Source organism: Selaginella moellendorffii, unplaced genomic scaffold (genome assembly GCF_000143415.4).
Source record: "Selaginella moellendorffii unplaced genomic scaffold, v1.0 SELMOscaffold_27, whole genome shotgun sequence".
In the NCBI taxonomy this organism is placed as follows: domain Eukaryota; kingdom Viridiplantae; phylum Streptophyta; class Lycopodiopsida; order Selaginellales; family Selaginellaceae; genus Selaginella; species Selaginella moellendorffii.
In genome coordinates this window covers 1,173,026-1,194,617 of record NW_003314288.1, presented here as the reverse complement: position 1 = coordinate 1,194,617, position 21,592 = coordinate 1,173,026, and the positions used below count along the sequence as shown (strand labels likewise).

The 21,592-nt window shown below is 48.1% G+C and overlaps 4 protein-coding genes across 6 annotated transcripts; 2 read left to right on the top strand and 2 right to left on the bottom strand.

The window, feature by feature from the left end:
• Positions 1–3,403: 3,403 nt before the first annotated feature.
• Positions 3,404–5,332, top strand: LOC112348166 (pentatricopeptide repeat-containing protein At4g02750-like). The gene has a single exon (XM_024680263.1). It carries the CDS (start codon positions 3,404–3,406, stop codon positions 5,330–5,332), a length of 1,929 nt encoding a protein of 642 aa, XP_024536031.1.
• Positions 5,333–13,966: 8,634 nt separating this feature from the next.
• LOC9629416 (chaperone protein dnaJ 6) lies at positions 13,967–15,983 on the bottom strand. Of its 2 annotated transcripts, XR_002992962.1 has the most exons (11): positions 15,710–15,983; positions 15,561–15,659; positions 15,410–15,511; positions 15,292–15,348; positions 15,127–15,236; positions 14,987–15,069; positions 14,846–14,924; positions 14,587–14,795; positions 14,493–14,530; positions 14,381–14,420; positions 13,967–14,308 (listed from the first exon to the last, which is right to left on the bottom strand). XR_002992962.1 is itself a non-coding variant. In XM_002975244.2 (10 exons), exons 1-8 carry the CDS (start codon positions 15,866–15,868, stop codon positions 14,594–14,596), a joined length of 891 nt encoding a protein of 296 aa, XP_002975290.2. In that variant the 5' UTR covers positions 15,869–15,983; the 3' UTR covers positions 13,967–14,420; positions 14,493–14,530; positions 14,587–14,593. The 2 variants fall into 2 exon arrangements, 1 of the variants encoding a protein (XP_002975290.2); XM_002975244.2 differs by having other exon boundaries at positions 13,967–14,420.
• On the bottom strand, positions 15,861–18,511 carry LOC9629913 (pentatricopeptide repeat-containing protein At2g03380, mitochondrial). 2 transcript variants are annotated; one of them, XM_024680207.1, is made up of 2 exons: positions 17,819–18,039; positions 15,861–17,729 (listed from the first exon to the last, which is right to left on the bottom strand). In XM_024680207.1, the coding sequence occupies exons 1-2, from the start codon at positions 17,926–17,928 to the stop codon at positions 15,887–15,889; spliced, it is 1,953 nt and encodes a 650-aa protein (XP_024535975.1). In that variant the 5' UTR covers positions 17,929–18,039; the 3' UTR covers positions 15,861–15,886. The 2 variants fall into 2 exon arrangements, with proteins under 2 accessions (XP_024535975.1, XP_024535972.1); XM_024680204.1 differs by having other exon boundaries at positions 15,861–18,511.
• Positions 18,512–18,946: 435 nt separating this feature from the next.
• Positions 18,947–21,592, top strand: LOC9629415 (pentatricopeptide repeat-containing protein At4g02750). Its single transcript, XM_024680262.1, has 2 exons — positions 18,947–20,770; positions 20,876–21,592. The coding sequence occupies exons 1-2, from the start codon at positions 18,947–18,949 to the stop codon at positions 21,590–21,592; spliced, it is 2,541 nt and encodes an 846-aa protein (XP_024536030.1).

Below are 21,592 nucleotides of genomic sequence, written 5' to 3'. Positions count from 1 at the left end.
AAGCTAATTAGCATGGGTTAACTAGGTCGACCAGGCGTAGGGCACTACGCCCGACTCCCTGTGGGGATGTCGAATCCATAGACATATTTTACGGAGGTTGGGTTCAAGTCCCAACCCCCTAGTAAAGCAAGGCTGGGTTCAAATCCCGACCCTATACTAAGGCGTGGTGAGGTGAGGAGTATAGGGACACCTATGCTCCGTTGTCATGAGCTCTTGGCCGGGGAGGCTAACTTAGGCACACCGCTAAGTGGGGGGATGCCCCCAGAGATATGGTCAACAAGTCGTAGGATAAAAAGAGACGTTCAATGTGGGCATCGAACTTCTTCTATGGGTGGTGGAGTTGTAAGGAACCGACTCCCCGTGATGTCGTAGGCTAAAAGATCCCCGAAAGCATGACCGAAATGACAAAGAGTTCATCGGATGAGACCGAGTCGAAAATTGAGTCCAAGACCAACTCAGAGACTGAGTTTGAGATAGAGTCCGGGATCGAGCCGAGGCCGAATCGGAGACCGAGTTCGAGACCGAGTTCGAGAACGAGTTCGAGACAGAGTCCGAGATCCAAATCGGGTCCGAGACCGAGTCCGAGGTTGAGTCCAAAGTCGAGTCCGAGATCGAGTCCGAAATCGAGTCCGAGACCGAGTCTGAAGTCGGGTTTGAGATCGAGTCCGAGATCAATTATGAGACTAAGTCCAAATACTAAGACAGCTCAATGGGTGAAAGCCCAAAGTGTGCGTCTCCCAGGGGGGGGCTGCAGGGGGTTCCAAAAGTATAGTAGGGATAGGGAGGTCCAGGAACCAGTCTTGATGGAACTCTCCAGTGGTGCTTCCAAACTGACTTGAGGTTGACACTGGGGCCGAGGGGCCTTGGGTGGGAGTGAGCATGGGCTTGGGTGGGGCCAAAGGGGCCACCTAGGGAAGTGCTCAAGAGCAGCTCCCACTCCCGAAAGGGAAACCGACTGTGGTGCTCCCGGCTCATGTGGAGTGGTGCCCCACTTGAGTACCTTGTGGCTCATTGGTCTTCGCCCTTCCTAGGGGCTTGGGCCTTCCCTTTGGGATGGAAGTGGGGGGGTAGAGGTACCCATACTGGGCCGTTAAGCCATGGTGTTTCGCCCCGACGTCCCGAAGCAAGCGTTGCACCCAAGGCTTGGGATTTAGAGGGTCCCATGATCAAGTCTTGTGGTACCAAGGGGTGTTAGGAATCTGGAGGCTTGGTGTGCTTGGCTGCTTGTGCCTGCGGGGAGTGTAGCCGAACCTTAAGTCCAATCTAACCCGGGGAGGGGGATTGGGAGAGATTTGGGAATCCGTAGATGGATGGCTAACACTCCGTTGCTCGTGCAGTGAGTAGCTGAAACCAAGTAGGACCAAGTAGGAGTTGGTACCATAGGCGAGAACCTTGGTGAGGGAACTTAGCACAAGCCAAGGTAGAGTTGGCCGGATAGACGAGGTAAGCTGGCAAATTGGAAAGGAAAAATTTGTGGCTTACAATATGACAATTTCTATTGGAGGAATATGAAGGCTAATATCCTCGAGTACTGTAAATTATGTGAGCTCTATCAACATGTAAAGGTGCCACAGGAGAAGTCGGGGGGACTTTTGCAACCTTTACTTATTCCTTAGAGCCCTTGGTGTAGTATTTCTATAGACTTCATCACTTGTTTGCCACGAACACAGAGGCAAAAGGAGCAAGTATAGGTTATAGTGGATCGTTTGATGAAGTATATGTGGTTGTTGGATCTTCGGAAAAGTGTCATTACCTTAGATTTAGTTGTGGTCTTCTTGGAGAAGGTTTTTCCTGATTTTGGTTTGCCAGAGGACATCGTTAGTAATCGAGATTCAAAGTTCACTAGTGGATTTTGGAAGAGCTTTGCAAAAGTTATGCAAGTGACTCTAAAACTCTCGAGTGGAGATCATCCTCAGACAAATAGGCAAATCGAGCATGTGAATCAGGTGGTGGAGGATATACTACGCTGTAGCATTGGTTAAAGGCAGAAACAATGGGATTTATATCTTTCGTTGGTGCAATTTCCCTACAACAATAGCCAATAGAGTGGAACCAAACTAAGTCCTTACTTTGCCATGTTTGGAAGGCATCTTTGAACAATAGTGGAGTTGGAATTGCATTTGAATAAGGATGTTCAAGAAAAGCTTAATTCAGAGGTGACTGATCTAGCCACGAAACTTGATGAGATTTTGATAGTGTGCAAATGGAATTTGCAAGCAGCTCAGGATAGAGCGGAGAAGTTTACTCATGAGTATTGCCAATTCCGGGAATATAATGTGGGTGATCTCGTCTTTGTGCAAGGGATCTTTCCGTCAAGTGAGCAGCAGAACACCTTAATGCCTTTTACAGAATGGGAAGAGTGATAAACTTTCTCATCAGTATACTGGTTTATATAAAGTGCTGGAGCGCATTGGTAAGGTGGCTTATCGGGTGCGGCTGCCAGCTAGGGTGAAAATTCATCTAATATTTTATGTTAGTCAGTTGAAAGTTGTACTATCTCGGAGTGATAGGCCCAATGCTTCCTTAATATATATGGCTGTGGAAGATGGATTAAGAGCTTGAGTAGGGTTCCCCAAAAAAGGTGATCACCAATACAACTCATCCTTGGGACAAAGACTTTGTTGAAGGGAAGAATTGTTAAGTGCCAATTTTGACCACATGGTCAACATCAATCAAGCTCAAGGGTTTATGAAGGCATGTTAAGGTAAAAAGCTTAACCTACCTTAGAACTCACCGTGGAGTGGTGAGCTTTTGAGGTAGTTCAGGGGTGGTTGGGCAATGAGGAACCTCAAGAGGAAGTGTAGTCTAGTTTAAAAAGATTAAATTGTTGACTTTTCATGCCATGTCATAACACAATTGTTCATGATGTAAGGAATGTCATGGATGGGGATATAACACTGGAACTTGTGCCAAATGTCAATAACATACTAAAAAATATTCTTATGCTCTTTTGACATTTATGGATAATAGGAGTTCTATTTCTTGTGCTTCTCTATCACCAACAAATAACGAAAGTCCTCCTATTCTCTCTTCTCTACTCTCTTTCATAACATGCAATATAGAATTAATGGAGGATGAGTAGTTTATGTTTGTTTTTGCTGGAGTCGTAAATAGTATAAATGCAATGATCTTGGTGGACTTTGGCTTAGCAATTTCCTCTATTCAGTGTTTAATTGTTTGAAGTTTCATTATAACAAGTCTCTTGTACTTGACCTTTATGACTTCTGTTTACTAATCCAGTATAGATATTATGTAAGATGGATTATCTTCTTCTTCTTAGCCGTGATCTCCAAGCTAGATTGGAATGTTCTTTCTCCGTCCAGGATTCTCAAGAACTGTGGAGGTCGCGCCCGGATTCTTGCAAGGAATACCTCGCGAATGCGTGTGAGATCCAGCAAAGTTTATGGCATTGCTCTTCCCCAATTTCGTGATTTCCACAGACACCTCAGAGGATTGCTTGCTCTCCTGGGGAGCACTGCTCAAGAACTGCCGGGATCTGTCACAGGGGAGGCAAATCCACGCCCGCATTGCGCAGAGCGAGCACCGCCGCAACAAATACCTCGCGAATCTGCTTGTCCAGATGTATGGCAAATGCGGCAGCGTCGATGACGCCCGCGCAATCTTCGAATCCATAGAGAATCCTAAGCTCTTCTCCTCCAACATCATGATCCAGGCCTACGCACAGGCGAAAGATCTAGATCGAGCGCGCAGAACGTTCGATGGGATGCTCCGGCGAGATGCCTCGACGTGGAACTCGATCGTCACGGCATATGCCGAAAATGGGCATCTTGATAAAGCGCGAGAGATTTTCGAATTGGCTCCAGAGAAGAACGAGATCTCTTGGAATGTGATGATCACGCTTTGCATCCGCAGTGGAAATATAGCTTCTGCCAAGGATTGGTTTGATCGGATGCCCGTGAAGACGATCGTCGCGCAGACTGCCCTCGTCACAGCATTTTCCAGGAAAGGGCATGTGGAAGAAGCCGAGGCTTTGTTTGAGAACATAAAGGAGGAGCGCGATGTAGTGGCGTGGACGGCCATGATCCAAGCTTATGTCGCGAATGGGGATCTCGAGAAGGCCAAGGCTTTGTTTACGCGAATGCCCGAAAGGAATGTTGTGACGTGGTCGTCTATGATACAAGGCCATGTCCAAGACGGGCAAATGGAGGAGGCCAGATACCTCTTCGAAAAGATGCCGCAGAGGACGGTGGTGTCTTGGACGACCATGGTGGGGGGATATTCACAAAGAGGTAATATTCGTGAGGCCGAGAATCTCTTTGACAAAATGCCCAACAAGGATGTCGTGGCCTGGAACTGTATGATCACTGCTTATGGCCAAAATAGCGATCCTGACGCTGCTAGAAACGTGTTCGAGATGATGCCTCGGCCGAGAAACATCGTGTCTTATAACGCTTTGATCTCGGCTTACATCCAAAACAATTACCTCAAGGAAGCGAGAGCACTGTTTGAAGGGATGGAGGAGCGAGACGTTGTGTCTTGGAATCTCCTCTTGAATGGGTATGCCCAGAGAGGTTATGTTGAGGAATCCAAGAGCATCTTCGATCGGATGAGTGAGAGGGATAGAGATGTAGCGACATACAACTGTATGATTGACGCATATGCCCAACAAGGGTATCTTGTGAATGCCAAGGAGTTGTTTGATACCATGCCAGAGCGAGACTTGATATCCTGGAACACGATCGAGAAGGCCTTTGCTAGCAACGGACATGTATACGAAGCCAAGTTGATACTCTATGGGATGCCCAAGCAGGACATAGTTTCATGGACGTCCATGGTGGCGGCATATGCCCAGCGAGGCCATATGGTTGAAGCGCGGAAGTTCTTCAGCACAATGCCCCAAAGGGACTTGGTATCGTGGAATGCGATTGTTGCAGCGCATGCCCAGTGCGGACACAGCGCTAGGGCCATGGAGCTTTTCAAATGCATGGCCGTGGAGGGCATCAGCTCCAACGACATTGCGTTCATGAGCATTCTCGCTGCTTGCAGCCACGTTGGGAAGCTGGAGCAAGGCTGGAGCCTGTTCGTGTCGATGCAAAACGACTTTGGATTGAACCCATCACGGGTTCACTACTCGTGCATGGTAGACATCCTCGCGCGCTCCGGGAAGCTGGAAGCTGCCGAGGAGCTCATCGCCACCATGCCGTTTGTGCCGGATCTCGTGGCCTGGGACACGCTTCTTGCTGCTTGCAAAGTCCAGAGGGATGCCCGAGGAGCGGCCCAGGCAGCCGAGGTTGCCACGGACTTGTCCGAGGAGAGCTCGGCTCCATACGTGCTCATCTCTGATATCCAACGAAACACTTCGCTACATTAGCGGTTCCAAAAGGAGCAAGGAACTTGCAAGGAAACTAAGATCTGGAGCTACTTCTAGTTCCCTTTCACGACTTCAGCTATGGGCGTGAAGAACTTGACGAGCCTGTCCACGGTCTCGGCCTCCAACCGGAACGTCTTCTCAAGAACTTCATCCGCGATGCTACTCCCAAACATGGACAAGGATATGATCTGAAATCCCGGCTTCTCACTGTTGAGCACCGCCAGCGCCGACGCTCTCCCGCGTCCAACGTTGAGCTGCCAGTGGATGAGACCCCTCGGGAAGATCATCACCTCCCCCGCGTGGTACACTCGCGCGAATACCCGGTTACCCGCGTCCACAAACCCCGCATACAAGTCCCCGTGGAGGATATACACGAACTCGGAGGCCCGAGGATGTGTGTGAGGGGAGATGAGCCCGCGCTCCACAAAGTCGAGCTGGGCGAAGGAGAAACCTTGCGTGTGGAGTCCCGGGAACGTGTTCACGTCGCCTGGAGTGGCGATCGCTCCGGACGTGCTCTGGCTGGGATCCAGAGGAGTGAGCAAGCCGCTGAAGACGAAGTCGTCGATCGTCACGTTGGGGTATGGCTTGCACGAGTAGTCGTTGTTGTTGAGCAGGGGACAATGCAGGTCCGCGACGCAGAAGTCATGGAGTGGATCACGATCCGAGCATGAAACTTGCAGTGGCGAGAGGGAGGTCATCAAGAACGAGGCTGCGAAGCAAAACAACGCTGCCATTTTGTTGCCGTCACCAAATCTACGTCCGGTTTATACAGAACTTGCCGCCATTCACTGCGAGTTAACAAGTAGATCGAAAGATCGCCTCCATGCAAATCGAAAGTTTTCCTAAGATGAAAGTGGTCGATGGATGTATTATTCTGTTATTGTTCTACAATAAATTTAATCACGGCCTTACTGTGCCTCGGATGAATTCAGCGATGGGAACAAACTCTTCGACAAGCCTGTGTACAGTCCGAGCGTCCAGCCGAAATGCCTTTTGGAGAACTTCTTCCGCGACACCACTCCCGAACATGGGCGGAGCTATGGTCTGAAACCCGGGCTTCTCGCTGTTTAGCACGGCAAAACCCGACGCTGGACACATTGAGCTGCCAGTGGATGAGACCCCTCGGGAAGATCATCACCTCGCCTTTGGAGTAAACTCTCGCAAACGCCCTGTTGGCTGTGTCGATGAATCCAGCGTACAAGCGACCCCGGGTGATGTAGACGAACGCGGATGAGGCCACCCTCCACAAAGTCGAGCCGAGCAAACGATGGAGTCCCGGAAAAGTCTCGACGAAGGCTGGAGTGACGCTGGTGCCCGAGGGGCCCAGGCTGGGGTCGGCAGGAGTGAGCAGGCCGCTGAAGACGGAGTCGTCGATCGTCACATTGGCATACGGCTTGCTCGTTGAGCTGCGGATAGTCGAGATCTGCCACACAAAAGTCTCGAACAGGATCGGGATCGGAAGACAAAACTTGTAGAGTAGACATAGATGCGTACAAGACTGCAAAACAAAATAAGAAAGTCGCCATATGGCTATGTCGTTGGATTTGGAGGATCAAACTACATAACTTTGCCAGGTCCAAGTCCAGAATATAATGCAGCTTCGAAAAAGCAGAAGTGCTGCCACGTTGCTCCCAACTTTAGCAAGTCGATGATAGCATGCAAACTTTTTTTTGCTCTCTCATTGGAGAGGCTGAGGATCTCTTGATGAATATTCCTTTGCCAGCAGATGGACTTGCACGCGCAACATTTCTTTTACAGCATGTAAAAATCACGGAAGATGAATCCGTTATTCCACGATGCCTGGTTTGCATCCTGAGAGCTCGATCAGACTCTCAGGCGTCCCACCTCTTGCAAATTGATCAACGACAGTAGAAAATTAGCATTATTGTCCTCTCGCAAGTGTTTAGTCATATTTGCTTATTGAACTAGATGACCAGAGAGTTGCGTTACAGACTTGATATGGAAGGAAGAAAACAAGATTGGAAACCTTATACTTTTCCGTATTATCGAGAGTACTTAGGAAACCAATTTGTCAACGATTCCGATCCTTCCCAAGACCAAGTCTATGCACGGCGCGCGCGTCAACCGAGACACGTTGTTATCCGCCAAAAATGCACGCGGAAACTTGCTCGGTCGTTGCAAGGGCATATATAGATACCCCTCTCAAGAGAGGTTTCTACATTCACTCTTCTATCCAGTGCCAATCCTCAAAGGTCAGACAGAGATCTTCGAAGCTCTGTAGAGTGCTGATTTGGTTTATTGTTTTCTTTTTTCACTTGCAGTAGCAGTGTGTTCAAAGTATATAGCAATGGCGATGAGCAAGACTCAGCTGGTTTCCCTTGGGCTTGTTGCCATATTTGTGATGATGCTGGCCATGGGAGTGGACGTGGGAGGAATCGCAAAGGTTGCTGCCCAGCGCTGCCAGAGAGGGTGGTACTGGTATGACAATGGTTGTCACCGCTGCCCGAAAAGCTGGTATTGGTATGGCGGAAGCTGCCACCAATGCCAGAGCGGCTGGAGCTGGCGCAATGGCCGCTGCTGGAAAAACTGAGATCTCCGGACCCAAAATTCTAGTAAGAATAAACACCACGTTGCACCAGGGTCTTAAGAAATGTATTAGAATAAAAAGAATTCATGCAATGTAAAATGTTGTTTGTGTTGTTATTAATCTATTTAATTTCATCTCGAGAGTTTACAAGATTCTTGTCTCCAGGCACTAAGAAGAATTGATGCCGTAAACAAAAAGTTCAATCAATTGTTCTAGTATATCTATACAGTCTTTTTTGGCTGTGTTTAGCCGGCACTGGTGTTGGATAAGGTAAGAACTGCCTAGTCTGCAAGCTCCAAAACCCAAGCCGATCAATAATTTCAAGAGAGTCTAGTCAATGTTGTTGTCCTTTGAAGTCCAAAGTAGAACTGTGGACACGAACGCATGTTGTACCAAGGCCAAGTTGTGTTGAAACAAACATCTAAAATATCTATTCTATTTTAGCCATCGAAAGAGTGAATAGAAGAATGGCTAGCCATATTTCTTCTTTCCAGTCAAGAGCGTTTGAGGGGGTTGAGGTCCTGTGGAGATATCAGTCTGACCCCACAACTGAAGAACCAATATATTCTTTCAATCGTCACAGGACGCAGCAAGGAAGGTACCAAGTGTGTATCAGATAGGATCTGCATGTGCCAGCTAGTTCCATGTTTTTCATGTTATCCCTTCGGTGTTAAAAGGGCCTAGAATTCCTCCTCCAAAGGTGTTTTATTATAGATCAGTCAACGATGGCCAAAGGATAGGATTTAACCAAATTGCCAATTTTTAAAGGTGATGGACAACTGAATGAAAACCAAGATTGGCCTGTAGGAGCGTCAATTTTCACTGAAGAACCTAGCACAAGGAAAAGAAAATTGGCACCATGGGCTGTTGGCCCTTACATTGTGAGTGAGGCACTTCAAGGCAATTTGCCGCTGAATGTCTGGATGCCCAGAAAGATGCTGAATGTTGTGCTCAAATCTTTAAAAAGACATAGAGATTTAACTTAGAGGTAAGAGTGTTTACAGTTGCCAAGAATCTGACTTGGGTTATTGGCTTCACTGAATTGCCTAAAACATTCTTTGGATGATGGGTTTCTACATCAAGATGTCAAGATATTGAATATCAACTCGAGAAACCACTGGTTAAACAACTGAAACGAATCCAACTCTGCATGAGTCTCAACTGCCTAGTCAATGAGCTCTTCCAGCTCCACAGGAAGCTTAGTGTAATCATTATTAACACTTTGCAACCTAGCATTAGACCAGCCACTACAACTTGCATCCTGACCAACATCCTTGCTCAATTGTTTTTCTTCTTCTGGTTCTCCCTAGGCTCAATCAATCATTCCCACATATGATCATGTTCACTTCTTTCCCACTGAAACAAGCAGCACATACTTGGTTTATATAAAATTGATTCTTCTTTAAGTGGAGAAGAGTTTCAAACTGTGAGCAATGGTATAGAGGGCTTAAGGGTGGATGGATGGTAATTTTCTCTACGTCAATGTGGTAATTTTTTATTAGGTTCTAATAATTGGTATTAGAGGAGTAGAGTTCAAGAATCTGCAAATTCAAATCTTTATTTTAAAGGGACTCCCTACTCCTTTGTGCTCTTCATGTCATTTCATGACAAGTAGCTTTAGTTTTTTTTGCCAATATCAAGTCCTAGTTAAGCATAGCTTTTGACATGGTTGATGGTGGTTCTATATGTTATTTCTAGGCATTGAGGTCATGCATAATTTTGATCAAAGTATTCTCCTTTAAATTTCATTTTAGATTTTGTTAAGGTTGTTTCAGGCTTTATTCTTTTAAGTATATTTGTGATGCTTTATTATATTTTGGAAATAAATCACAGTCAATTCTTACATCTCCAAAGCCTCAGACTTCTACTGCCTTTACTAATGTTTTAGAGTATCAAAAGTTAGTTGGTACACTGATGTACATTAGTAATGTTATTCAGCTAGATATCAAATATATTGTTAATTCCTTGAGGCAATACTCACAACTCTGCAAATTATTTATTGGAGGTAAAATTAATTCTTCAATATCTTCAAGGCGCCATTAATCATGGGATCATTTATATTTGTTTTGTGATATTATCAGCTTACACTAATTCAACTTGGGCTAGTGTAGTTGATGACTCTCGTTGATTTACAAGTGGCTCATGTTTATTTATAAATTTTGGTGTTGTGGCTTGGTTTTCTAAATGTTAACATTAGATAGCAATACCTTCTACAAAAGCAAAATATGTTTGTAGTTAGTTTAGCCACTCGATAAATCATATGACTTGATAGATTACTTATTGACTTGGGATATTTTTTGTCACTCCCCACATCTTTATATTGCGATAATCAATTTACTATTATTTTGGCTAAAGATCTTACTCTTCACTCAAAGTTTAAACATATTAACACTCTATCACTAAGTTTGATTTGAAATACGAAAGAGGAATATCATTATGGCATCAGTTACTACACAATATATGGTGGTTGATAGTTTTTCAAAGCCTTTTTTGCGACCTTTATTTTTGAAACATTATGATAGTTTTGATATTAATCTTGTGTTTTATCTGGCATTTCTATAAACAATAGATATTGTTTATAGATATTGTTTATAGAAAATGTAAAGTAGTAGTTATTAGAGATTAGATGACTAACTTTCCCCTATATAAGTTCGATTATGTATTAGGGATTCAGTTTAATAACACCTTGCAGCAGTTGCTATTTTGGCTTCGTGAAATATGCAATAATCATTGATCTATTTGATTACTTATTATGTAAGACAACTTCTATAAATTATCTTTAACTTGTTTCCTTTCTTAAGTCTCATCCTTCACCGGATTCACTGTCAACCTGTTCCTCTCTCTATTCCTTAGCCTCAAAAGATGCTGCCAATTGACAAATAGATCACAAGGGGAAAGCCACATAGTTAATATATAAATTCACCCATGGGTTGAAGTGTTTATGAGTGTTTTAAACAGGTGATCTTAGCAGGAAACTTTGCATGTAGATTCCTGTGTCCAAGGGTGTCAAAATCGAAGACATGTTAGGGCTCATTTCTAAGAGAGTTTGGTCTTGTGAGAGGATGTGCAAGGAATTCCTATGCCATGACATGACACTCTTGCTGAGGGGAAGATGGTGTTGTCTTGCAGCATGCTGGGGAAACTCAATGACCCCAAGAGAGAGAGAGAGTATAAGAGGCAGAGTCTAGAAGAACCTGAACATGATGTTTCCTGGCTAAAGGCCTCTACAAGCATTTACAACAGGCTTGCCTACACACCTTCATGGCTGTTCTGTAGTTGCATGCGTGCTGACTAACCATAGTTTTGGCCAAAGCTTTCGCAAAGCCTGGAGACCAGATGGAGACACATGGACCAGTCATGATGGGTTCAATTGTTCGACCAGCAATTGAACGAGCAAGCCGCTGAAGACGAAGTCGTCGATCGTCACGTTGGGGTATGGTTTGCACGAGTAGTTGTTGTTGGTGAGCAGCGGACAATGCAGGTCCGCAACGCAAAAGACATGCGATCCTAGCATGAAACTTGCTGTGGCGAGAGTGAGCATCAAGAACAAGGCTGAGAAGCAAAACAACCCTGCCATTTTTCTGCCGAGCACCAAGTCTACGTCCGCAGTTTATACAGAACTTGCCGCCATTCACTGCGAATTAACAAGTAGATCAAAAGATTAAGATGAAAGTGGTCGATTAAAACTAGATTCCATTTGAGTAACATTGTGTTATTGCTCTACAATGAATTTAATCACGACCGTACTGTGCCTCGGATGAATTCAGCCATGGGAACAAACTCTTCGACAAGCCTGTGCACAGTCTGAGCGTCCAGCCGAAATGCCTTTTGGAGAACTTCTTCCGTGACACCACTCCCGAACATGGACGGAGCTATGGTCTGAAAGCCGGGCTTCTCGCTGTTAGCACTGCAAAAGCCGACGCTGAACCCTCTCCCACATTGAGCTGCCAGTGGATGAGACCCCTCGGGAAGATCATCACCTCGCCCTTGAAGTAAACTCTCGCAAACGCCCTTGGAGTAAACTCTCGCAAACGCCCTGTTGGCTGTGTCGATGAATCCAGCGTAGAAGCGACCTAGGGTGATGTAGACGAACTCGGAGGCGCGAGGATGCGTGTGAGGCGGGATGAGGCCACCCTCCACAAAGTCGAGCCGAGCAAACGATGGAGTCCTGGAAAAGTCTCGACGAAGGCTGGAGTGACGCTGGTGCCCGAGGGGCCCAGGCTGGGGTCGGCAGGAGTGAGCAAGCCGCTGAAGACGAAGTCGTCGATCGTCACGTTGGCATACGGCTTGCAGGGATACTCGTGCAGGGATACGCGGATGGTCGAGGTCTGCCACACAAAAGTCTCGGACAAGATCGGGATCGGAAGACAAAGCTTGTAGAGTAGACATAGACGCGTACAAGACTGCCAAACAAAACAAGAAAGTCGCCATATGGCTATGTCGCTGGATTTGGAGGGGATCAGACTACATAACTTTGCAGGGTCCAAGGTCCAGAATATAATGCAGCTCCGAAAAGCAGACTTGCTGCCACGTTGCTCCCAACTTTAGCATGCAAACGTTTTTTTGCTTTCTCATTGGCCTTTAACCTCTGCCTCGCGGCAAAGAGGCCGAGGATCTTTTGTTGAGTATGCCAACATTTCTTTTTACAGCATGTAAAAGTCACGGGAGATGAATCCGTTATTCCACGATGCCTGGTTTGCATCGTAAGACGGATCGAGAGACCTCGATCCTTGCAAATTGATCGACGACAGTAGTAGAAGTGATCCTAGAAAATTAGCATTATCGTCCTCTCGCAAGTGTATCAATTGTTTAGTCATATTTGCTAGATGACCAGCGAGTTACGTTACAGACTTCACACCATGTTGCACCAAAAAACAAGAATAAATGTGTGTTGTAGATCTTGTGAGAAATGTTCTAGAATAAAAAGATTTCATGCAATGTAAAAATGTTGCTTGTGCTGTTAGTAATCTATTTAATTTCATCTCAAGAGTTTACATGATTTTTGTCTCCACGGACACAACCGGAGATCAGGCCAAATTGTGTTGAAACAAACATCTGAAAATCAGCGGCTAGCCATATTCATATCAATATTTCTTCTTTCCATCGTCCAAAAAAAATCCCCCTGTATATACTATGTATAGGCCACAAATATAATATTGACATACACGTACTTCTAAGCATTACTTATCCATCTCACAAATCAAAACTTCTCATAGCAAACTTTTTTACAAAATATTTCTCGTCTCAATCAAGGAGAATTCTCTGCTAATGGCAATGGTGATGAGCTATTCTTTTTGCGTGGCCTTCATTGTCATGGTAGTCATGCTCCTTGTGGAAGTTGGCAATGGCATCACAAAGGCCTAGGCACAAAGCTGTGGCAAGGTTACTGGTACAATAGCAAGTGTAACCAATGTCTGTCCAGGACAATAGTAAGTGCAACCAGTGCTAGTTCAGTTGGTATTGGTATAACAGCTGCAACTGAAGTCAATTTGTCAATGGGGTTTTTCATATTTAACCTCTAAAAAACCATATGAGTTTGATGCATGGAATCAATGGAATTAGAGTCTGATCTTATGTTGCTCACTCCACAAATGCATGTTAGTAGTTGTGAAGTTTGTGCCTTATCAGTTTTAGCCTCGTCTCTCCTACTGAGGCATCTTCATCTGTATGGCATCTACATCTTCCTAGAGATATAAAAAACCCCTTCAGATGTACAGCCCACAGTGTGACACTGCTACTACCTGGAAGTCCTCTCTTCACTGCTGGTGCCAGTTTAGACCAGTCCAAGAAATAAAGGGGGAAAAAAAAGATCTTAACCAGGGCTTTTCGACTGGGATCAGGTTGCCAGCAGCTTGGGCATCCAGCTTGAGTGAAAGCGAGTGCTATCTAGCCGGGGGCGTGAGTGTACTCGCTTGTCGTCGTTCTCTCCTGCGATGGCGCATCCTCGTAGCTTTATCAAAATTCTCAAAATTTCGTGACCCAAACCTGATGTTTGGATTCAGGAAACTATGTTTGTCCAACATAGTAGGGCGATTGAGGAACTCATAGTTTAAATAGACACAAGCATTTCTACTCTAATCAATCCATCCAGCAAAATACTTAGTTAAATCACAGAAAGACAAACTTGCAGCAAACTTCCCGCTTCAAGGAAGCAGATCAATGATCTCCCCACGACGCATCAATCACCAGACGAACGAGGTGAGCAGTTGATCCCCTTCTACTCTTCTATAACCAGTGGCGCTAGATACTCGCTCTCGGATCTCCAAACTTTGAGACCTCGCCAAGATCAAGCTCGATCCTCTACCCTCCACAAAGTCGAGCCGAGCAAAACGAAAAGCCCTCCGTGAAGGTCTCGACGTTGGCTGGAGTGCCGCTGGTTCCCGAGGGGGGCCTGGCTGGGATCGGCGGGAATGCTGAAGACGAAGTCGTCGATCGTCACGTTGACATACGGCTTGCAGGGATAATCGTTGAGGTCTGCCACACGGACAGGATCGGGATCGGAAGACAATTCATGTAGAGTAGCCATAGACGCGTACAAGACTGCAAAGCAAAAAAGAAAAGAAAGTCATTGACGACGTCATGACTGGATTTGGAGATGATCAAACTACATACCTTTACAACGTCCAAGGTCCAGAATAAAACCAGGCGCGCTGCCACGTTACTCTCAGTTAGCAAGTCCATGATTAGCGACCACCAGCATGCAAACCTTGTAGCTAAGCTTTTTTTGCTTTCCCCTTGGCTTTGAGCCTCTGCCTCGCTGCTTCAAACTCTTCCTCGGATGGTTCCTGAGGCATGGCATTCTTCTCTTTCTTCTTGCCGCCATACTTCGCCTCTAGCGCAGAGGTAAGTGAATTCATCCGTTTTTGACGGGACTGTATGGCTGCAAGTAAGTTTTCAGGGGGGTTCTGCCGTCTCCTACAAAAAATGGCAAAAAGTAAATTTCCACTTAAAAACAGCTGACATACTCGAAGGGATCGGCAGGAGCCGGCTGCGTTGCAGTCTTCTTGGCCCATTTACGATATGTGTTAGTCGACTTTAACTCCCCTGAAAGAAGGAATCGAGAAAAAGATAAGACTTCAAAGCTCGCATAGATAAAAAAGGCTTACCAGAAGCAATTGCTTCATCGATCACCTCCATAAAACGATGCGAGTCAAGCTTGGGCTCTGAGCACATGAGCATCCCAAAGACTCTGCATAGAATCACATGTGAGTACGTGCACATACAATCTAGAGATCTTTTCACGTACAGGTTCATGTTGCCTTTGCATTTTGTGTACAACTCCTTGAGATCTTTTTTCTCTGTGTCAGAGCCTCTGTATGCTGCTGCAAACGCCTCGATATCTTCTTCAGTGACAGGCTAATGTATCTTTGATAAGAACCAATCTAGAGAAATAGCAGAAAAATCCACACACCTTGTAGATCGTCCTAAAGTACTCATAGAGTGATTTGCCACGATCCCCCAATAACTCCTGCAAGAGTAGAAAGATAAACAAGGAAACGAGAAGAGAAAGAAAAAAATGGAGAACTTACAGCGTCTTCAACAGATCCAGTTTCGTCGTACAGAGCTCTCTTTTCAGGATCACCCAGGACGGCAAAAACATTCTGGAGCGATTGAAATTTTTCATTGGCGTCCTACACAGAAAAAACCAGTGAGGAAGAACCTTCTTCTTGAAAGCCAAACCTTGTCTTCCGGATTCTTGTCCGGATGTAATCGCAGAGCAAGCTTGTGATAAGCCTTCTTGATCTCCGCCTGGGAAGCCGTCCGCTCAACCCCAAGGATCTAACACCAGCCCATAAAATGCGAAACTAAGCAAAGAACCGATCGCCTACCTCATACAAGCACTGGGGGGAGCTGGCGCCTGCGTCATTCTCCACCGCCTCGCCCCCATCGCCGCCATCGCCTCCATCGCCTTTGGCAGGAGCTGCCGCGCCCTTGCGCTTTCTCTTCGCCATTTGAGCAAGGGTTGCCCGCCCACCGTCGATCTCCATTCCATCCTATAGCCACGATTAAACGCATCCCAGCCGCCCGTTTACAAACTCTCCCGCCAAATTCAAATGCCCGCAGCGGTAGAGATGCGAGAGGAGAACGTACGGCGAGGATTTGCTTGGATCCACAGCCATGGCGCGCTCCGCCGCTCGCTCGGCAGTGGAGACATCGCCATGGACTTTGCAGCCGCTGAGAAGGGTCGTCCAAGCGATGGAAGCTCTTGTTCTTGGCAGGAAACTCACCAGTCTCTCGGCCTCGTCGATCCATCCCAATCGCCCAAAGAGATCCGCCAGGCAGCCCCAGTGCTCCACATTGGGTTCCATGCCGTGATCGCCTCTCATCACGAGAAACCACCGCCAGGCTCGCTCGATCTCTCCACTGTGGCTACACGAGAAGAGAACGTTGGTGAAGGTGATCTCGTCCGGCTCCATTCCTTCCAACACCATCCGCTCGAACAGCCGGAGAGATTCGTCGTAGAAACCGTGCTGGCCGGAGACACCGATCGCAGCGTTCCATGCCGCAGAGTCTCGCTCTGCCAAGTTCTCGAAGACCATCTTCGCCTGGAGCCAAGTTCCACACGCACCGTAGAAGCAAACCAGCCCGTTTCCCAAAACTCTGGAGCTCGGAAGACCACGCTCGAGGATGTGGGAGCGAATCGTCCAGCCTTCTTTCTTCGCCCCCATTCTCGAGCAGGCGTGCAAGAGGTTGACGAAAGTGATCTCGTCCGGAGCTACACCCTCCAGTCCCATTCTCGCGTAGAGCTTGAGCGCTTCGTCGGCATAGCCAGCCTGAGCGTAAGCCGCCACCATTGTAGTCCAAGCCATCACGTCCTTGTAGGAGATTCTCTCGAAGGCTTCTCTCGCCTGGATCATGTCCCCGGACTTCACGTACATGTCGACCACGGCAGTTCCCACCAGAGTGTCAGCCTCCATCTCGGTGCCGACTATACAGGAACGATGGATCGACTTTGCGGCTTCCAGCGGATCAAGCTCCAGAGTGTTGCTGCTAGAACATCCGACTATGATGCTCACCATCGTAACTATGTTGGGAGTGATTCCTTCCACTTCCATCTGCTGGAACAGCGACACTGCCTGTCTGATTTCTTGCTGCTGGATGTAAGCTCCTAGCATTCCTGTCCAAGTGACGAGATTCCTGCTTCTCATCCTCTCAAAAATGGCTCTTGCATCTTCCAGCATACCGCATTTGCCGAACATGTTGATCAGTCCATTACAGACCACTGTGTCTCGATCGTAGCCACCTGAGACGATAAGCCCGTGAAGATACCGAGCTTCTCTTGTGCTTCCCAAGTCTGCGCAAGCCGAAAGAACCGTCCCGAAAGTAATCTCGTTCGCTGGTATGCCTTCGAGTTCCATGCGATGGAACAAAGCCAGAGCTTCGCGCGGGTGTCCACAGAGTCCACAAGCCGCGATGATGCTCGTCCAAGTCACGACGTTCCTCTCCGCGGTGGCCATGCTCTCAAAGACCGTTTTTGCGTCGCTCAAGCTCCCACACTTCGCGTACGTGTTGATCAAGCCATTTCCCACTGTAAGTTGCTGCTTCTCGAGGATCCCACTCGTTAGCACCAGGCTGTGGATCTCTCTGGCTTGCTTCAAAGCTCTGGCTTCAGCGCAGGCCCCGAGGATCGTGATGAACGTAACTTCATTCGGTGCTACTCCCATTTTCTGGAACACTTCGTATGCATCGTGAAAGCGATCGAACTGGGCGTACGCTGCGATCATCGAAGTCCATGAGACTATGTTTCTGGACGTAATCGAATCAAACACCAACCTTGCATCATCCAAGCTCCCACACCTGGCATACATGTTGAGGAGCGTGTTCCCGATTGAAACATCCAGCTTCATCCTGCCATCACAAAACCGAGCGTGAATTCTCCTGCCTTGGGACAAATCCTCTAGAATGGAGCAAGCACTAAAGACCGACACAAAGCTTACCCGGTCAGGCTTGAATCCCTGTTTCTCCATCTCGTAGAACAAGTCCACCGCCTCTCTGTAATGCCCGTGCCCGGAAAATGCTGCGATGATACAATTCCATGAGACAACATTCCTGCGATTCATCCCATCGAAGAATCTTTTTGCGTCCACCAAGCTTCCACAATTGCTGTACATGCTGATCAAGGAATTCGCGAGATTTAGCTCGAGTTCCACCTCTCCCGCGACGATCTGGGCGTGGATCTTCTTTCCAGTCTCTAGAAACTCGGCGCTGGAGCAAGCTCCCAAAGTGTTGATGAAAGTCACGCAATTCGGCCTCACATCCATCGCGTGGAACAGCTCGATCGCCTCTCTCGAGAGCCTGTGACGAGAATACAGCCCGATGATGATGCTCCAGGAGAAGACATTCTTCTCCGCGATTCCATCGAACGCTGCTCGAGCTTCTGCCAAGTTCCCACACTTGCCATACATCTGGACGAGCGTATTTCCCAGCAGCGTCTCCGAATCTATCCCTGTTCTTGCGAGCTCGGAATGGATCCGTCTACCTTGCTCTAGGTTGTCGCATTGCCGGAGGAGCCACACACTGGTGTCGCGATTGAGCCGCAACCCGGAAAGATCAATCCGATTGAGGTCCAGCATCTGGAGCGCCTGCCGCTGCATTGCCGATCCAAGGCATCGACGCATTGGGACCATGGAAAATCCATAGGGAATGAAAGAACCCTAAGAGCCCAAGAAGAATGCTCGCCATGCCTTTGGATGCTCCCTAGGAATCGATGCGCTAGGCGATGGATCAGCACAGAGGCCAGCAGCGATGGCGCGCAGGGCTACCGCTCCCTGGTGCGCCAATGCGCGAGCGCGAGATGCCTGGTGGCGGCGAAGCGCGTCCATTCCCAGATCGCCAGGGCCGGGGGAGCTCTCGATCGAGGCACATTTCTCGGCAATCTCCTCGTCCAAATGTATGGCGCCTGTGGAAGCGTGGCCGACGCCATGGCCGCCTTCTCGGAGATCTCTCACAAGAACGTCTTCTCCTGGAATATCATGCTCGCGGCGTTCGTCCAGAGCAAGGACACACACAGCGCGAGGTTTTTCTTCGATACAATGCCGCATCGCAGTGTCGTGTCCTGGAATACGATGATCTCGGCACTTGCCCATCACGGGGATCTGGAAGAAGCTGGAAATCTCTTCGATTTGATGCCCGATCCAGACACGGTTTCCTGGAACACAATGATCCAAGCATACACCAACGCTGGAAAAATTGATCTCGCTATAGCAATGTTTTATGAGATGAACAACAGGGATATAGTCTCCTGGACTGCCTTGCTATCAGCAAATGCCCAAAGAGGAGATTTGGAGGAGGTAGCGCGGACCTTTGCTGCGATGCCGGCTTTCACAACCGCTTCTTGGAATGTGATGAGCCTCGCTTTCTCGCAGCACGGGCATCTAGAAATCGCGCTCGAGCTCTTCGATCAGATGCCACAGCACGATATCATCTCCTGGACAGGCCTGATCCAATCCCTGGCAAATGATCAAGGCCGCCTGGATGACGCGAGAGAGGCCTTCGGGCGAATGCCGGAATGGGACGATTCTTGCTGGAGTGCGATCATCCTGGGATGCATCCACAATGGCGATCTGGATGCCGCGATGGCACTCTTCGATGTGATGCCGTCCCAGTCGAGTAGCACCATCGCTTGCAATGCAATGATCCGGGCAAGGGCACAGCAAGGCGACGTCAAATCCGCCAAGAACATCTTTGATCGATTGTCGCAGCACAATCTATTCTCATGGAATTGCCTACTTGCGGGATTCATCCAATGTTGCTGTGATCCTTGGCCGCTCTTTCATAAGATGCCCCAGTGGAACATCATCTCGCTCAACACAGTGATTGGCGTTGGAGTGGATCACACATTCTTCGCCCAGATGCCACAAAGAGATCTCGTGAGTTGGAACTCAACGATCCAAGCGTGCATCGCGAGTGGCAATGTAGAACTCGCGCAGCACACACTTGACAAGATGCCACAGTGGGATATTCTCCCCTGGAACGCTATGGTCCAGGCATATACCCAGTGTGGAAACGTGTCAGCCGCGGAGGGAATCTTCCACGCCATGAGGCAACGCAACGTGGTATCTTGGACGTCCATGCTCCAGGCATATACCCAGGATGATAATCTCGAGGGTGCAAAGCTCTTGCTACACAGGTTCCCACAGTGGTCCACGGTGCCATGGAATCTCTTGATCCAAGCATATTCTCGCGCTGGGGATATCCTGGAATCAAGGAGCTCGTTTGACGAGATGCTACAGAGGGACGTGATTTCGTGGTCGGGGCTTGTGGTTGGCTACGGTGCCGCGGCGAATCTTTCTGATGCGCTGGAATCTTTCGAGAGAATGCCTCAGCACGACCTCTTTGCGTGGAATTCGATGCTCCAAGTCCTCCTCGACAATGGTCATGTTGAGCGAGGGATGGAGTTTTTGGATCGAATGCCGGAGGTGGATGTCACTGCGAAGAACGCGGTGATTGCCGCAACTGGAGATCTTGATGCCGCGAGAGAGTTGTTTGGAAGGATGATCCACAAGAATGTCGTATCCTGGAACACGATGATCACTGCGTTTGCACAGCGCGGCGATTCGAGGAACGCAAGAGCAGTGTTTGATGAGATGCCCGAGAGGAATGTGGTGTCGTGGAATGCGCTGCTCGCGTCCTCTTGCCCCGAAACCCACCTCGTTTTCAATCGAATGCCACAGCACAACTCCATGAGCTGGAATATGTTGATCCAGTTCCAGGCCGGTGAGGACCCATCCTCCGCAAAGCTCGTCTTTGGTCAATGTCCGGGAAGAAGCTCCGCGTCGTGGAATGCCTTGCTTCGAGCATATGCCGCGACTGGGCATATCCACTCCGCGAGACAAGCGTTTGAAAGGATGCCCTCCTGGGACGCGATCTCCTGGAATTCCATGATTTCGGCATATGGAAGCAACGAAAAATGCGGTGATGCGAGAAACCTTTTCGATCAAATGCCAGTGAAGGGTGTTTTCTCGTGGAACTCGATGATCTCCGCGTACACCCAGAACGGGCATAGCAAAGAAGCTCTGTGCTTGTTCCGGGAAATGGATCTGGAGGGCGTGAGAGCGGAAGAGATCACCTTTGCCACCGCAGTGGATGCATGCGCAGGGATTCCATCGCTACGAGATGGGGAGACAATCCATCGCTGTGCTGCGGACGAGGGCCTCGATTGCGATGTCGTGGTGGGATCAGCCGTGATAAACATGTACAGCAAGTGTGGTCGACTGGATCGAGCGAGGGGCTTCTTCGAAAAGATGGCGGTGAAGAACACAATCACTTGGAACACGCTCATCACAGCCTATGCCCGGAATGCTCCCCCACAGCAAACTTTGCAGATCTTTCAGGAAATGCAGCAACACGGGATCAAGGCCGACGATGTCACAACGGTGTGTGTGTTGCTCGCGTACAGCCATGGCGGGCTCGTAGCGGAGGGACTGAGCTGCTTTGTGTTTCTGGTGGCGGAGCATGGCATCCGGGCGACGATGGAACACTACAAGTGTGTCACCGATCTCTTGTGTCGAGCGGGGCGAGAAGATGAGGCTCGAGAGCTGATTCGCGGCATGCCGTTTCACCCGGACTCTCTGGCGTGGATGATCTTGGTGGGATCATGCAAGAGCTCCTGGGAGGTTGGAGGAGTTGCGGCTCGTGCATTTGAGCTGGATCCAAGTGAAGGCTCGCTCTATGTCTTGCTCTCTAATCTCTGCAAGAACAGTGTATCTTAA

Excerpts from the sequence above, each read along its gene's own strand:
- LOC112348166 (XM_024680263.1), top strand. The coding sequence starts at position 3,404 with ATGGCATTGCTCTTCCCCAATTTCGTGATTTCCACAGACACCTCAGAG.
- LOC9629416 (XM_002975244.2), bottom strand. The coding sequence starts at position 15,868 with ATGGAGATCGACGGTGGGCGGGCAACCCTTGCTCAAATGGCGAAGAGA. Across the intron at positions 15,512-15,560 it reads ACAAGAATCCGGAAGACAAG|GACGCCAATGAAAAATTTCA; the intron begins GTTTGGCTTTCA and ends TTTTCTGTGTAG. Across the intron at positions 14,925-14,986 it reads CGATGAAGCAATTGCTTCTG|GGGAGTTAAAGTCGACTAAC; the intron begins GTAAGCCTTTTT and ends TCCTTCTTTCAG.
- LOC9629913 (XM_024680204.1), bottom strand. The coding sequence starts at position 18,508 with ATGGTCCCAATGCGTCGATGCCTTGGATCGGCAATGCAGCGGCAGGCG.
- LOC9629415 (XM_024680262.1), top strand. The coding sequence starts at position 18,947 with ATGATCTCGGCACTTGCCCATCACGGGGATCTGGAAGAAGCTGGAAAT. Across the intron at positions 20,771-20,875 it reads CCTGGAATTCCATGATTTCG|AACGGGCATAGCAAAGAAGC; the intron begins GCATATGGAAGC and ends GCGTACACCCAG.